The sequence below is a fragment of the Coturnix japonica genome, chromosome 22 (genome assembly GCF_001577835.2).
Source record: "Coturnix japonica isolate 7356 chromosome 22, Coturnix japonica 2.1, whole genome shotgun sequence".
NCBI classification, from domain to species: domain Eukaryota; kingdom Metazoa; phylum Chordata; class Aves; order Galliformes; family Phasianidae; genus Coturnix; species Coturnix japonica.
In genome coordinates this window covers 2450647-2465983 of record NC_029537.1, presented here as the reverse complement: position 1 = coordinate 2465983, position 15337 = coordinate 2450647, and the positions used below count along the sequence as shown (strand labels likewise).

At 50.3% G+C, this 15337-nt stretch overlaps 1 protein-coding gene across 1 annotated transcript in view; it reads right to left on the bottom strand.

Annotated features, from left to right (window-relative positions):
• Nucleotides 1–15337, bottom strand: part of PEBP4 (phosphatidylethanolamine binding protein 4) — a 59564-nt gene that overhangs the window by 26191 nt on the left and 18036 nt on the right. The window contains 1 exon segment of the mRNA XM_015883002.2: nucleotides 5545–5643. Coding sequence (XP_015738488.2) covers nucleotides 5545–5643 — 99 coding nt within the window.

Below are 15337 nucleotides of genomic sequence, written 5' to 3'. Positions count from 1 at the left end.
ATTCCAACCATTAAAGGAAGAGAGAAGCTGCGGGATGCAGCCCCGATGACAGAAACCTCTTTGTCGCCGTCATAATCGTCTCTCCCTCCGCGGATCCTTGGCAATATAATGATCATAATCATAGAGTGCGTGTCTGTCTGCCTGAAAGCATCGCGGTTCTGGGGCTGGGAGCTCCTAGGTAGGGCTGGGACAAGGTTAGTGGGGCTGGGAGCTGGTGTGTAGGGTTGGGAGACGATGTGTAGGGTTGGGAACTGATGTGTGGGGTGGGCAATGATGTGTAGGGTTGGGAGAAGATTCATAGGGCTGAGAGAATATTCATAGGGTTGGGAGAAGATGTGTAGGGTTGGGAGCTAATGTGTAGGTTTGGGAGCTGATGTGTAGGGTTGGGAGAAGATGTGTAGGGTTGGGAGATGATATATAGGGCTGGGAGAAGATTCATAGTGCTGAGAGCTGATGTGTAGGGCTGCCAGAAGATGTGTAGGGTTGGGAGATGATATGTTTGGCCATGAGCTGATGTTTAGGGTTGGTAGGTGATACACAGGTCTGGGAGAAGATTCATAGGGCTGGGAGCTGATGTTTAGGGTTGGGAGAAGATGTGTAGGGTTGGACACTAATACATAGGGCTGGGAGCAGAAATGTGGGGCTGGGAGCTGATGTGTGGGGCTGGGAGCAGACATGCCCCCATGTTTTCCCCCTTGTCTCAGCCCCAGAATGTTTGCAAGCCTTACAAATGCCACATCCCAGTGTCGGTGTTCCCCAGGGTGCACCAAGAGCCACCCTTTACACTTCCTCATTTTAGTGGTGGCTTAGTGGGCAGGTTGGAATTGCAATTAAGTGAGAACGTTAATTACAAGGCAGGAGGGCAGGAGCCTGAGCTGCAGCTCTGGGAGAGTCCAGCAGTTGCTCACTCAAGGATAAACCTGTTGCATGCAAGGAGGCTCTGAGCAAACACGCATCCTCGTGCAAAGAGGCATCTGTGCAAACACATCCTTGTGCAAAGGCATGCAAGTGAAAACGTGCTTGTGCAAATAGCTGAACACACAAAGGCATGTTCAAGTTCAAGCACAGGCACTTGTGCAAACCCGCATTCCCCTGCAGGCAGCCCTGCAGGCGCTGTTTTTTCCCACAGCAACGGGAAGGCAGCACTTTGCCCTAACGGTGCCCAGGAAATTACACAGATTAGAAGCTCCATTCTTTGGCACTTCAGGCCAATCATGTTCTGGTGCTGTTTTTCCATCAGCACTGAGTTGCTGCTGTCGCATTGTTCCGGCCTGGCGGACCCTCGGGCGGCATTGTGCCTTACAGTCACTCACGCTGTTGACTAAAGCCTATGTTTAAAGGTAATATAAACAGTTCAAGCTTTAAAATAAGGCGGATCTATAATTCCTATACGGACCTGCTGAAGCTGGATTTGCCACCAATGAGCCCCAAAGCCATTTTCTCCTCGATATTTGCTGACAGTGGCAGCAATTAAAGCCCATCTACCTGCAGAGCGACGATGAGCAGCAGTTGACGCTCAACTTTGCAGCTGTTGAACACCCAACCTCACCCCCAAAATGAGGGAGAAAACCCAACAGAGAAACCATCCCCTAACAGCAAACCTGCCGTGTGGGTTTCTTTTCCTTTCGTTTTTGTTGTTCTTTTCTTTTCTTAATAATTATTAATAAAGCTTTCATTAAAAGGCAGCGACGCAAACTCGCACCGGGGAACCGAATATTCCAAGTCATCAATTAAAACAGCTTTGCTTTCTGTTCTTTCCCTTTCAGTCGCTCAGTGCCAAAAAGTAGAGGAGAATGAGCCCCGGAGAGACGGAACAACACCCCAACAATTGCACCATTGCTCTGCAAGTCCCCATTGCTGCAATGGGGACCAATGGGGGAACAACGCCGAGTCCCCAATAATTGCATTGCTGCTCTGAAATTCCCCATCATGGAGACCAACGATTTTGGCTGTTTCCCCATCAATTGCATTGCTGCCCATTGAATCCCCATTGCTGCAATAGGGATCGATGGGGACAGGGATGCTGATGGTGTCGGGGTAGGGATTGGATCCTCCCTGTCCCTGCAGCTCCAAGTCCTGATGCTCTGCTTCTCCCCAAAGGAGCATTCCACTGCTGGCAGCTCCCTGGGGCAGCTTTCCCACACCCACCTCTTCCCGCAGGCAGAGCTCGCATACCCAAAACCTGATTTCGTTTATATATATATATAGACTTTTTCTTGCTAGAACCCAACCAAAAAGCATCTCCTTCCATTATTATATTTAGAACCATGGAATCATCTCATAGAATACCCTTAGGAAAGGACCCCTAGGGATCACTGACTCCCCAGTTCACCTCCATGCTGACTGCACCCCCGGCACACCCCAATCACCGCAGCCCTTTGGTTTCCCCAGCAAAACCATGGTTACATCCACGGCACTTCGGATCAGCTCAGCTCTGGCACTGCACAAAGAGAGAAGTTTCCTTCTGGGTTCTTGCACTGCTCTCCCTTTGGGTTGGGGACAGGACTGGGGACAGGGTTGGGAACCCCATTGGGGTGCAGGGATGTGAGAACCCACCGCAGCTCCTCCTCAGCTTCTTGTCATGTGAAAAAATAAAGCCCTCAAATTTTAAGGTTAATAAAGCCCTTGTTTGCTTAAGATAGCACCTGTTTCTATGGTGACACTTGCAACCCAGAACCTGTTTATCAGCGTGGTGACAAACGCAGGCGCAGGAAGAGACCGATGGTGGCATTGGGACATTCAGCACCGAGGACAGCGCATTGACCCCAATGCCGACCCTCAACCCATCCTACCAACCCAACCCAAACCATTTCCAAAGGGAGGAACCAACTCTAAGTGTTGAGCTGAGGGCTCCTATTGGCACTTTCTCAACCCATTGGCTTATGATTCAGCCCCATCCCCTGTTGGGTGCCCACTTCCACACCGCTCCGTGCCTCAGTTTCCCCACAATCCCCCCACCAGGAGGTGGGTGCGGGTATGACCGAGGCAGCGCCGAGCCCCGCTCCGCCCCATCTCAACGCAGGGTTTGGTGGCTGCCAGAACTCGTTTCCATAACGACTTTCAGCTACAAACATATTTGGATAAAAATAAAGTTCAAGCGGCGACGCTGCGGCGGAGCACAAATCTGCAGCTCCCGAGGAGGGGGATAACTCTGGAACGCTCTCCTTCCCCTGGGCAGGATTTTCTCCCTTCCTTTGCTGCATATGAAATGGGAATCCATGTTTACTGGGTGGTTTTGCCATCCGGCCCCAGCTCTGCATTGCTACCTGATGCTGCGCGGTGTACGCGGGATAATGTGATAAATTCATTTCCAATTCGCTGCATTATCCTTTGAATATTTTAATGACTCATTGAATGGAGTTTAAAAAAAAAAAGAGAGAAAGAGAGAGAGAGGAAAAAAAAAGGCGATTTCAAATGAACAATTATGCTGCATTAGAGTAAAGGCTGATTATATTTAAACACTGCTTGCACGGATAACGGGACATATCGACCTCCGCCTATAAGAGCTAATTTGGCTCTTATCTCTAAATAATTTTACACTGCAAATTACCATGAAAACCTAAAGGGCTTTAAAAACATTCATCAAAAGATATTATTCCACTTTGTAGCAACGTTTTTATTTAAATTATTTTGAATGGGAGCGAAAGCATCTCGCTGGAGCCTGACAAGTGGAGCAGCGGTGCTGCTGTTGACAATAAGGAACAGTGAATGGGACACATTGGGGATGGGGTGCTCCAACCCCAATTTTACCCTTTGGGACACCGACCCTAAGTGGGCCCTGTTGTGGTTTTATGGTTTTTTGTTGGTATTTTACATCAGAATAGGTCCCCAACCTTGGTGGTGTGTTGGGGTGTTGTAGTTTTAATGGAGCGCTGACAGATTTAGGTTTTAGGATGGTCACCCCTTGCCTACAAGATGCCTTCAAGGAGCAGTGCCCAATGGTGAGCTCATATACATAGGCGCAGAGATGCCATATGTATGTATGGGTATCCTTATATGCATCTTTATATATAAGGAGATCTATGTACCCGTTGCATAAGGATGGAGCACGCTGAATAACTGCAGTTGAGGCCAATCATAGAATCATAGAGTCACTCAGGTTGGAAAAGACCTCAAAGATAATCAAGTCCAACCTCAGCCTGACCGTAATATCCCAACTCTAACAACCCTCTGCTAAACCACATCTCCGACCACCACATCCAAAGGGTTAAATGGAGACGCAGCTTTCGGCGGTGCCAAAACCATCCCCCAAATTCACCTTTTCCTCCCTCAAATCCATTCCGCTGCTCAAACAGCTCCCTCCTCCCACCCCGCAAAGGAGATTTCCAGCCTCAGAGCTGATTCGCTCGAGGAAAACGCAGCGCCTCCCAACCATTCGTGCTGCCTGTAATCCCCCATCTCTGCTCAATAAAGTTATAAAAAAAAAGAAAACACAAGAAAGACAAGAGAACCACAATAATTAGCAATAACGAACGCCTCGGAAGGAGCCGCGTGCAGAAGGGAAAACAAGAGCTCGAGTTTTTTTTCCCCCTTGCGTTTAGTAAATATTAAAATTAATGAGAGACTTCCAAGACCCTGTTGTTAGAAATGCAGAAGGGCTTCTGTGGAGGATTATATATATATAAAATAAGGAAAAAAAAACAGAAAGAAAGGCCTCATACTCAAATCTCTGCAATCATTCCCAATGTTTTATGGTTGAGGTTTTGTTTTTGTTGTGTGTTTTTTTTTTTCTCTCCTGTATTTTTTGTTTTTTCCATCCAATTATGAAAGTATTAATATCTAATTTTAATTTGCTCAATATTCCCATTAACCATAAAGAAAAAGAAAGCAAAAAAGCCTAATTAAGGTATCTGTACAAAAAGCCCTCAGCAGTAATTTCGGAGAATAATAGCGGAGAATGACGAGATATTTCTTGTTAAATGCGCACTGCAAATTAATTGATATCTTAATTAGGCTTCAGATTATTAGTTAGATTGATTCAGAGCTGAAACGTTGCATCTTTCAGGAGATAAGAGGAGTGGAGAGCACGGATTCACCCAAATCTCTCCCATAGCAAAGATGGAAGGGTCCCCATCCATTGCCCCAATGAAAGATATGGGATTTGGCACCCAAAACTGGGGAAGATATGGGATTTTTGCACCAAAACTGCTGTTTTTTCCCCCCTTCCCTTCAAGATTTTGAACAAAATTGATGTTTTTTCCCCCATTCCTCTCCCAAAATAAGCCAAAGACTCTTGTGAAAGAGAGCAGATAGAGCTGTGGGTGAGGAGTCTGCAAGGTGCAATTATTTTTTGCAGTGTTTCATCAGGAAAGGGTAAAAAACCATAAAAATGGGGAAAGAGTGGGGTGGGGGGTGAGGGGGGAAGAAAGAAAAAAGCAGCAATATTTTAATCCCAGCCTCACTCAGTTCAGTCTCAATAAGGTCTCCCCTACCCACACATCAAGAGCCATTTGTGTTCCTCCCCTTTGGGATCTGACCCATGGATGGTGCCCCATAGGGTGCAGCTGTGGGGGTGTCACTGCCCTCCCACTTGGGGACACTCACAGGGACGTCGGTGAGCAGCCAGTGCCTCCAGAAACGGTTCCGGGGGTTGGCTCTGCTGGGAGCATCGGGGTCCACCAGCATCACCACGTACTTCTTGTTCTGCAAGAGAAGAGAGCATTGAAGCAATGGGGGGGCAGGGGGTTGTGTGAGCAAGGAGCAGCCTGCATTGCTGCTTTACACCCTTTCCCATGCATGCACGAGCAAGGAGAATGCGAGGCATGGGGAACAAGCAAGGAGGGGAACGCGAGGCAAAAGGGCTTTGAGGAAGGAGAAGGGTGTTTTGGTGCACATCCAAATAAGTGCACTCAGGATTTCCCCCCCCCCCCCCCCGACCCTGTAACACAGCACAGGGCTTTCTGTTCTTCTACAATAGGATGCCTGGATATATCCTGAAAGCAATGCCCAGCTATGGGCACCCATGGGTGTCCTGGATGCTGTATAAGAGCACCCAGCTCCTTACAGTGCCACCAGCGCAGGGATTTGGGTCCCTGCAGGTTTGAAGTGACCTCTGGAGGTTTGTGGGAGGTTAAATCTGATCTGCAAGGATTTGGCACGACCTCAGGAGATGGATTATCCTGCGAGCAGACGGATCAAAGGACCTCTCCTAACCAGACCTCCAGGTGCAACCTCCAGGGGCTGAGATTTCAGGGAACCACTGCAGGATTGAGTCACAAGTTCTCATTCACGGAGCCAGAGCTCCCTATCTAAATCCCCCCCCCAGTGCCTTGGGAAAGCAGGCAGGGATTGCACAGTGGGATCACAGCACCTCTGCTCCATTCCTAAACCACGCTCTCAGTGCCCTCCAACTCACCGTGCCCCCAAAGCCAGGCACGGCTCAGCCCTCAGTGCAAACCGCAAAGCGCCACCTCCACCAAAAGAACCATTTTTAGCAGCAAAACTTGGCCTGAAACCCACCGAGCCCAAAAGCTTGCAATCCTGTACTGATGCAACCTGCCCCAGAGCAAGGTGCCGTGCCTTAATCCCAGCTCGGTTCACTGCAATCCCTTTGCAACGGGCTCACGCCAAGCTTGCAGATGTGCACCCCCCCAACCCCATAAGATAAATGGGTCACTATGGGATGGAGATGGGAACATCACAGCTGCAGCATCACCCGAAGCATGGCAGAGGAGAGGAAATATCTTCATGTCGCTGCCGAAAATGGGAAGGAGGAGGGATTGAGAGGGGGGGAGAGAGGAAAAAAAAAAGCCCAACAACCCCAAAACCCCGCTCGGCAAGTGTGAAGGAATTTGAGCTCTAACTTTAGGGAGGGTGCAGCGCTGAGCGCGGCGCTTCTGAAGCTCTCGTTTCTCCTTCGGAGCCCAGCTGGTGGGAACAGAACGTGTAGTCATGGGACTGTCATCGTGTGCTGTCCAGGTTAACATGTAGCATTTCTATTACTATTAACAGACTTTCTGCTCCTCGCTCCATCTGTTCTTCGAAATAATTGCAGTTGTACAGACCATGCCTTCGCTGCAGGCAGGCTCTGGGGAGAGGGTAGCGCTTTTATGCACAAAAAAAAAAAAAAAAAAAAAAAAGAAAAAAAAAAAAAAAAAAAAAAAAAAGAGAGAAAAAAATAAATAAAAAAAAAAAGAGGAAAAAAATAAAACAAGTGTTAAAAAATAACAGCAAACACGAGAATAGAGTGCAAGCGGAGTTAGCAGCAGGCTCGCAATTGGGTACAGATTGTGGCCTAGAAAGGTGCTGTGCACGCGGCGCAGGGCAGACCCCCACGGGGATGGGCGCTGGGTCGGTCCCAAGCACGGATCCTACTTGGTGCACCAGGGCTGTAAGGATAAAGGAGGGGTTCTTGCACTGGGGAGCAGCACCCTGTGCAGCCCCAGAGATGGGGTTTTGCTGCTGCAGCCCCACTGCGGAGCAGAGGGGTTGGTTTCCTAATCATGCAATGCTTCCCGCTATGGGCTCACGGCGCTGGGTGACACTGTGCAGCGTTGCTGCTCCGGGGGTTTTGGGGAGGTGGGAAGGAGATCTCCACCCCAAATCCTCTTTTAGAACATGCCACACTTTGCTCAGTTTTGCCAAGGCAACCGAAAACCGTTTGGGGTTCCAACAGAAGAAATAACTCCTTGCAATGCGCTTCCTATTCAACTGCCCCTCCCAGCCCTGCAGCAAGAGGCCGGCTAAAAACCCAAAGCACTGTCCCATCCCCAAACCCCAAAGCATGTCCCAAAGGGAGCAGGGAGCAGCACCGTGCATTGCTGCAGCAAAGCATGCAGCTCCCGTTGCGCATCCAATCCTCTGCCATCATCCACAGGTTGGGAAACACAGGGAGTGGGATGAGAGTGGGAGAGGGGGATTTGTGTAGCGGGATTATGGGGAACAGAGCAGGAATTAAGGATTTATCCAAAGGAGAGCATGCAGGGTGCTAAGCCACACACATGTACAGCAAGCAGTTTCCTTGGAAACGAGCACACATGGAAGCGGCACACATGCAGATCCAAGCGGGCGACGACATTTCCCCAGCAGCCAAAGTGGGGTTTTGGGGTTGGGGATGTGGGATATGATGTGAGATGCAATGGGATCCATGCTTTGCTGGCCTGGATGCAGGGAAATTTGGTCTTGAAGGGAAGAAGCCAAGCGATGAGCAAAGCCACGTTGCAACATGTGCTGCTTGGAACAAATAAAGGGTCTGCTGGGCTCAGGAGCAACCCAGTTGGGGCTGACTTTGAGCAACCTACAGCACATGGGATGTGGTCCATGGCACAGCGAGCAGCACAGAGCTCACTGCATGCAACTGAAGCGCGAGAGGGGAAATGCATCCCATGGCAGCTCACAGATGGAAAAAGAGCTGCAAGGGTGTGGGATGCAGGACGCAGGGTTGCAAGGTGTGGGATACAGAATGTGAGATGGGAGATGCAGGATGCAGGGTTGCAGGGTGTGGGATGCAGAATGCAGGGCTGCAGGGTTGCAGCGTGCAGGATGCAGGGTGTGGGATGCAGGGTGCAGGATGCAAGATGGGCAATGCAGAATATGGGCTATGAGATGGGCGATGCAGGATGTGAGATGTAAGACATGAGATGCAGGGTGTGGGATGCAAGGTGCAGGATGTGCGATACGGGATGACAGATACACGATGAAGGGTGCAGGATATGGGACGTGGGGTGCAGGGTGCGGGATGTGGAATGACGGATATAGGATACTGGGTGCAGGATGCTGCCTGCAAACCATGCAGAAGCCAAAGCTGCCGCTCCCCCTGCGTGGTGGAAGCACCACAAGCGCCAGCTGAGAGCTCAGAGTCAATCTGGGCTTTTTTCTTGGCTCGTCCCCAGTACTAAAAAGTTTCTATAACGGGCACGTAGTTAGCAATTCTGCTGCTGATGCTTCGCCAAAGAGAGATTCTAGCTCCTTCTCCCGTGGTTAACAGGGGGGGTGAGGCAGGCGAAAAAAAACCCTGTTTGCAGCCGAGTTGGGTGTTGTGGGAGCAATGTTTCGAGGTGGTTTTTTACCTTTCTAATTGAAACCAGAGCCTCGCTGCTTTCCCCGTGCAAAATAGGTCAGCAATATTAACCCTCCTCAGCAGGACTTGCCCAAGGGGACATGTGGCACAATCTCAGTGCTTGACCCAAAGCATCTCACCCCCCCCCACCTCACCCTGCACTGCCCAAGGGAACTTCATTGACTTTCTAACAGGCTTTGCCCCCCCTGCTCCCTGGGGAGCTGAGGCAGCCAAATATTTATGCAGCCCAATGTCCGGATAATAAGGGATTAATGCGGGGTCGTTCCGGTGAGCGCGTCGATTTGTAAGGCTTATTCCCCAATGGAGGCCCTTTGGGATGGTTTGGGAAATGGGTTATTTGCTCCGAAAGGAGTGCAGCTTGCTTTCCCATGCAAACATCCCGCATTCAAGGTGCAGCAGTTCAACAAACAGGGTGAGCTTCCACTGGGTGCATACTCTATAAGAACAGATTTATTTGCAGCAGAGCCAAGAGGTGCCCATGCAGGCAGTGCACACTTTTAGGAGGCAGGGGGGCATTGTGTTGTACCCCTTGTTCACAGACCCCATAGCAATGGCTTCCCCAAAACTGGGCTCCATTCACACCACCATCACCATGGGACGCAACCCCAAAGCAAGGACCCAGCAATGGGGACATTGCAAACCCCATTGCTACCACCATCACCATGGGACGCAACCCCAAAGCAAGAACCCAGCGACGGGGACATTGCAAACCCCATTGCTGCCGGGGAGATAAATCCACCACCAAAACAAGAAACACAAACTAAAGTACACTGTGCCACCCATTCCCTGCATGCTCCGTCCCCACTTCTCCCACATCTATTTATTCACATGGGAAGGCAAGATAATGAGCTCTTTGCTAACGAGCATCCCCATCTCGGAGCCGGGACGTTGGCCATTGCTCGGGACCGGCCGTGCTGGGATCACCACGCAAGGAGGAGGTGGCAGAGCACAGCTGTCCATCCCAATTACCATCACACGTGGGGACACATGGGCTGGTGGCGTTTGACATTTGCTGCACAATATTTTGATGCAAAATGGCACCTCCGTCACAAATTATTTTGCAAATCTTGGCTTGGGTCTGGGTGGGTTTTTATATGCACTCTGTGTGTGTGTGTGTGTGTGTGTGTATGGATTGTTTTGCTGGGGAGCGTTGCACAGGGGGGTGACATCTGATGAGCCAAAGGGAAGGTCCGTCGCTTCGCTGTTGCATGCATGCCATTGGGTTGGCCAAAAAAGCAAACAGCCTCATCTCGGCAGACCCCACAATAGCATTTTCCCCTTTCTCCATGCTTATTTTTGTGCAAAGGGATAGAGCTGAAGCATTGCCATCCCCATCCTCCCCCCACCCCAGCATTGAGGTCAGGGTCGCGGGTCTGGGAACCGCTGCACCCGATGCCATCAGACACCTCGGGAAGCTGAAATGACTTTAAATGCCTAAACATTTTAAAACAAACCCCGGAATAATTCAGCTCCAACTCCTCACCCTCTTTCTCTCCCTCTCCCTCCCTCTCTCCCATTTTTACGGTTTCCAGAGCTGTTTTACGCCTCATTACCTGCACACTGTGAGTGATGTCTGTCGGTCCTAGAGCTGTAAATACCTTAAATCATGCTTCATTAAGAATATCTATGGTGCTATTAAAGAGCTATAATAGACAACGAGTTAACAGATGATTAAATATGAACTCCATTTGTGTCACTCACCAGCGTGCAAGGAAGAGGCTTTAAGTTTCTAAACTCGCTCTCATTATCTGGCAAAGTGCGACTGGGGGGAGCGCACTGGGATGCTGGCACGGGCACACGAGCATCCCACGGAGGCTCTGAGATGACAGTGAGGAGAGCCCTTGGCCGGGCAAATAGAACTCGATGACAAAAGTGACAGATTGGGTTCTGGTGCTGGGAAGGCAGGAATTGGAAAAAGAAACAAAATAGAGAATGGAGGAGGATGAGGATGGGATGGGATGGGGGTGAAGTGGGATGAGATTGGGTGGTGTGGGATGGGATGGGGATGGGATGTTGGGATGAGATGGGATGAGCTGGGATGAGATAGAGTAGTATGGTGTGTAATGGGATGCGGATGAGGATGGGATGGGATGAGATGAGATGAGCTGGGATGAGATGGAGTGGTGTGGTGTGGGATGGGATGGGGATGGGGTTGGGGATGGGATGGGATAGGATGGATGAGATGGGATGGGGTGGGATATGGTGGGATGAGATATGAGATGCAAAGAACTGCTGCCTTTCCCAATAAACTAACACCACGTTGCAAAGGAAATGAATAATAATAATAAAAAGCACAAATCCAACAATAATTAATAGCATTAAAATCCCACAAGCACACAAAATACCGGGGGGAAATTAAACAACGAGCGCTGCGTTATTTTCTGGATTGAATTCTGAGTCTTCTAAATGGAAAGCGCCTGGTGCTCCGCCAGCTACTCACTTCTCATTCCCCTGCACACCTCGACCCCCAGCCCTGACCCCCACGGACCCCCACCGCCCCCGGGGCCGTGCGGGAGGATGGGGGTGCTGGGGGCCGCGGGGGCTGGTAATTGAATCTCAGCGTTTCTCTGCGACCGGGCGATTAAGCGAGCTGGAAATGCCATTTCCGAGGCGTCGCGGCACCGATGCGCCCGCAGCTCCTTATCATTTGCTGCTGTCCTCTCTGCTCCCCGCTGCCTGACCTCGCCTCGCCACCAGCCCTGGGGTCAAGGGAAGAAATTAATGCCGGAGCCCCTGGGGAGAGATGGGAGATTGCAGGAGGATGAAGGATGAGAGCAGAGCATCCAGCACAGGAGCGTCTTTGGGAATGCACTCGTGGTGTCCTGAAGCGCTGCAAGAGCCTTGAAGTGACGCGGTTTGGTGGCACGGTGGGGATGGGTTGGTGGCTGGATGTGGTGATCTTTGAGGTCTTTCCAACCTCATCAATCCTATGGGCATGGATAGGGTGGGTTGGGGTCTTGGTGGTCTTAGCTCTTTTCCATTCTGTGGCTATATGGGCACAGTGGTGGTGGACCTGATGATCTCAGTGGTCTTTTCCAACCTCAATGATCCCACGGTCCTCTGAAAACCCACCCCGGTGTTCCACCACCTCCTGCTGAGCCAACGCAATGAGCTGCTTTGGCAAAAAGGGCTTGGAAACAACTCCATGCCAGAAACAGGAGAGAAGAGCTGCTCAGCTCAGAACTTCCCTCCCTAGTAAAATATTTAATAATAAACTCACAACAGAAGCCAACTGTCTCTTGGATATGGTTTTCTTTTGGAAGTTAATAGGATTTTTATTCCAATCCAAACTCTTCCCCCCCCCCACTTAATGTATGTTTTGTCCTAATATCTCCATCTTGTCATGCCAAATCAAACACAAACCCTATGGATGCAGCCTGGCCAGGAGCGACGAGCGCCCGTGTCACAGCGCATCCATCTCCAGCACGAAGACACCAGCCCCGATCGCTTCGTTAATCAATACCCCAAAGCCTTAAATAATATTTTAAGTGATAAAAAAACGTCCGCCTTAACGTGTTAATCTCCACGCTGCCTTCTTGCTTTGAAATCCCCCCCAAAAATAATAATAATAAAAAGGGAAGCTTAAATGAATCCTATGAAAAGGAACAGTGCATCATTAACGCAGCCAGATCCGTATCGCAGCCTGCAGCAATTACCGGCCGGTGAAACACTGCAAGCTGTGAAGAGCTTTCATTACTGGGGGTGCTGCAGGTCGCTCACCTCTGTCCAATCTCATGCTAAAACAAGCGTTTTCTGCACCACGGATTCCAGCTTCATTTAAATCCGTAATTGCTTTGATTTGGGTACATATGGAGTGCGGGGACTTCATGACTGGGAAATCTATTAGGCAATAAGTTGGTGACTTTTAGGGAGAGGCAGCGTCGCTGTGTGGCCTGCATCCACCCCAAGTCAGCGGGGGGGGGGGGGGGTGCGTGGAAAAAGGCATTTTTCCAAACCTAGAACAAATAGATTCCTCCTTTTTACCCCCTTATTTCCCAGGGGCAAGGATGCTCACTCCTAAGGCAGGGTGCTCACATTGCAGTTCTCCCCTCTGCCATCCTGCAGGTGGGATGGAAGCACTTTGGGTGCAGTTTTCCCCTCTTTACATACCAGGATGCACAGGGGTTTCCCCTACCCTTGCTTCAATTCAATTTCTTATGTGTATTCCAGCAATGGGCAGATCCACCCCGCCAGCATCCCCAATCAATCAATCAGCTATTGATCAAGCTGCGGCTGATAGAGCTGTGATCAATCAAGCTGCAATTAACACCTTTGCACAATTCCTAGGGCGCATCCCAACGCTGTGCATTGCACCGAGGATGCGTTGCAGGAGCAGAAACAAAAGCCCCTGGGTTGGTACCCATCCCTGCACATCCTGCCTTCCAGGAGAGCATTAAACGATGCGATTAACATCTGTCACGTGTGCTCCACTCTCTATATCAGTCTCTCCCGGGGGAAAGAGCCGCACGTGCCGAGGAAGGGTTTGTTTTGGTGGGGTTGCATTAAGGTTCTTTTCCAAGCGCACAGTTGTGGGGGTGAGGATTCATCCTGTGTGCAAAGCACCCCGGTATAGGGATATAGGGATGGGGATGGGAGCTGCAGCCAAACCCTTATTCCTCCCTTCCCAATAGCTCTGCGTGTTTCCATCCATGCCCTCTCCACCCTGCTGCCATTGAGCAACTGCTGATGGCCAAGCATGGCCCAGCCCTATTTGAGCCCCAAAAAACAGCCCCAAATTCCAGCACAGAGCCGGTGCAGGTGTGGCGGGGCTGCTCCCATTCCTGGCAACACTCAGCATGGATTTCAACACCGGGTGGGGATGATGCAGTTGGGAAGCCAACAGCGATGCCGTAACCCGTGTTTGTAGGAGAAAGGGGGACAGAGTGAAGCAGGACAGTTCAGGGCTGATTGCATTTCAACCAGGAATGGATGCTGGAGGTGAGAGTAAAGCAGGAAAGGCAAGGAGCGCATGGAGGTGCTCCATGCTTGGCTCCCAAAACACTCCCCAATGGGATGTTGGCTCTGCAATGCAACAGCCACCAAGTTTTGGGTGTCCACCGATGTTGGGTGGGATGCAGAGTGCTACCACAAAGCCAGGACCCTTCTAATTGATTTCTCTATTTATATCCCTGGCTCTAATTGCAATACAAACACTTGGTGATGCGATTATTGTGCACACAAAGTGAAGGCAGCGGAGGGTTGGATTTCTTCATATCTTGTGGTGTGTGAAGGAAAGGGAGAAGAGCACAGATTGCAGGTGATAAAGCCCCGTTCAAGGTGGGCTTCTTTGTGGTGCTGCTTTTTTTCCCTTCAGCTCAATATACTGAAAGCAAAATCCTGCCTTAAAGCAGCTCATCTGGGGGTGAAATAATCCACTCAACATTAGATTATCAACCAGCGCGCATTTGCATTAGAATAGGACAGCGGAGCTCCCGGGATAGAGAAAGATCCACCCTGGGAGTTTGAGCTATAAAACACGCAAAATCAGCAGAAATAGGGGGTAAAAAAAAGGAAATTGGAAAAGAAAAGCAGTGCTAAGATGCAAAGCATCACAGCCCGTGTCCCCAAGAGGGGTGACACCGTCCCAGAGCCACCCAGTGGGACACAGGGCGGGCGCAGCTCCGTGCTGCTCACCTTTCCTACAGCTGTCAAAATGAAGCCATTGAGGCGCTGCAAATGTGACGGTGTCCTCAGGCTACAACGGGAGACATGGGCAAATTAATGAGGATGTGACAGAGTTTATGGGTCGGATTAGACTCCTCTCCCATGTCCGTGCTCAGCGCGAGGCTGGAAATTGATGGAGAAGAAGGAGAAGTGGATGGTGAGAGACCGTGAGGGTTTTCGGGAGTGTGTGCGCTCACCAAAGGAGCAATCCTGTCCTTGTCACAAGCCATCAGCGCGCGGCGGACAAGCACGGAGCGCTTGGTCGCTGCGGGAAGAGAGGGGATGGATCCTTGCCTCCCTGCAGAGCTGCAAGCAGCCTCGTGGCTCTCCTGCTCCATTTCCCCAGTTGGGAATAAAGGAATACAATTCCCTATGATTCTACCACTTTCTGTTCTTTTTTTCCCCATTGGGGAGCAACTCGTCTTGCTGTGGTTGGGTGGGGGGCACCATGCATGTGCTACAGCAAAGGGTTCATTCTGCTTCTTGCAAGTAGCTCAGACACTGAGCATCATCCAAGCAACACAGTAGACCACCACTTTTGGAAATACCCCAAAGCAGCCACTTCTGAAAATGCCCTTATATCAGCCCCTATATGACCCCATGGCCAATACCCCTACATCAGCCCCTGTATGAACCCATAGCCAATACCCCTAC